This window comes from Furipterus horrens, unplaced genomic scaffold (genome assembly GCF_987537825.1).
Source record: "Furipterus horrens unplaced genomic scaffold, mFurHor1.1.pri manual_scaffold_9, whole genome shotgun sequence".
In the NCBI taxonomy this organism is placed as follows: Eukaryota; Metazoa; Chordata; class Mammalia; order Chiroptera; family Furipteridae; genus Furipterus; species Furipterus horrens.
In genome coordinates, this window is record NW_028327179.1 from 9,359,487 (window position 1) to 9,360,000 (window position 514).

General features: G+C 56.0%; 1 protein-coding gene across 1 annotated transcript in view; it reads right to left on the bottom strand.

The window, feature by feature from the left end:
* Positions 1-372: 372 nt before the first annotated feature.
* GHRHR (growth hormone releasing hormone receptor) overlaps positions 373-514 on the bottom strand; it is a 10,383-nt gene continuing 10,241 nt past the window's right edge. Inside the window, exon 13 of the mRNA XM_090287790.1 lies at positions 373-514. This exon is cut by the window's right edge and continues 83 nt beyond it. Coding sequence (XP_090143916.1) covers positions 472-514 — 43 coding nt within the window. The 3' untranslated portion in view covers positions 373-471.

Genomic DNA, 514 nt, shown 5'->3' on the forward strand with positions numbered 1-514 from the left:
ATGGGAGCGGAAGTGGAAACAAAAGAGAATCCATTTTAAAAGTAAATTGAACAAGGAGACCCTTGCCCAGACACACAATGGTGTTGTCACATGAACTAAGGAACGACACCCGCAATGTGCACCAGAGATCTGAATGCAGACTGTGGGCCCTCCTGACCCCCCACCATGAGGCACATGTATTCACGCACATGGGTATCTATCCATCTACAAGTTTATTGGCTCCTCTGGAGGCACACGAGAAGAACAGAGAAGAGCCAAGGGATTCAGAATTAGACACACAGAGGGGCCTGAGGGGAAAGAGGCAGGCACAGCAGGGGAAGAAGGGCTGCCCTGCCCAGGGCGGGCAGCAGCTTGCATGGGGCTGTGAACTGAGGCTGCCACGGGGCCTTGGTTCCCCTCCTCTGGAATGTGATGGACCCACTGGAGCTGCCCACGTTCAGGTGCGGACTCCAGGCGCGTGACCTGGCCAGCCTAGCACACGGAGGTCAGCACCTTAGTCCCTGAGTGGAAGGGC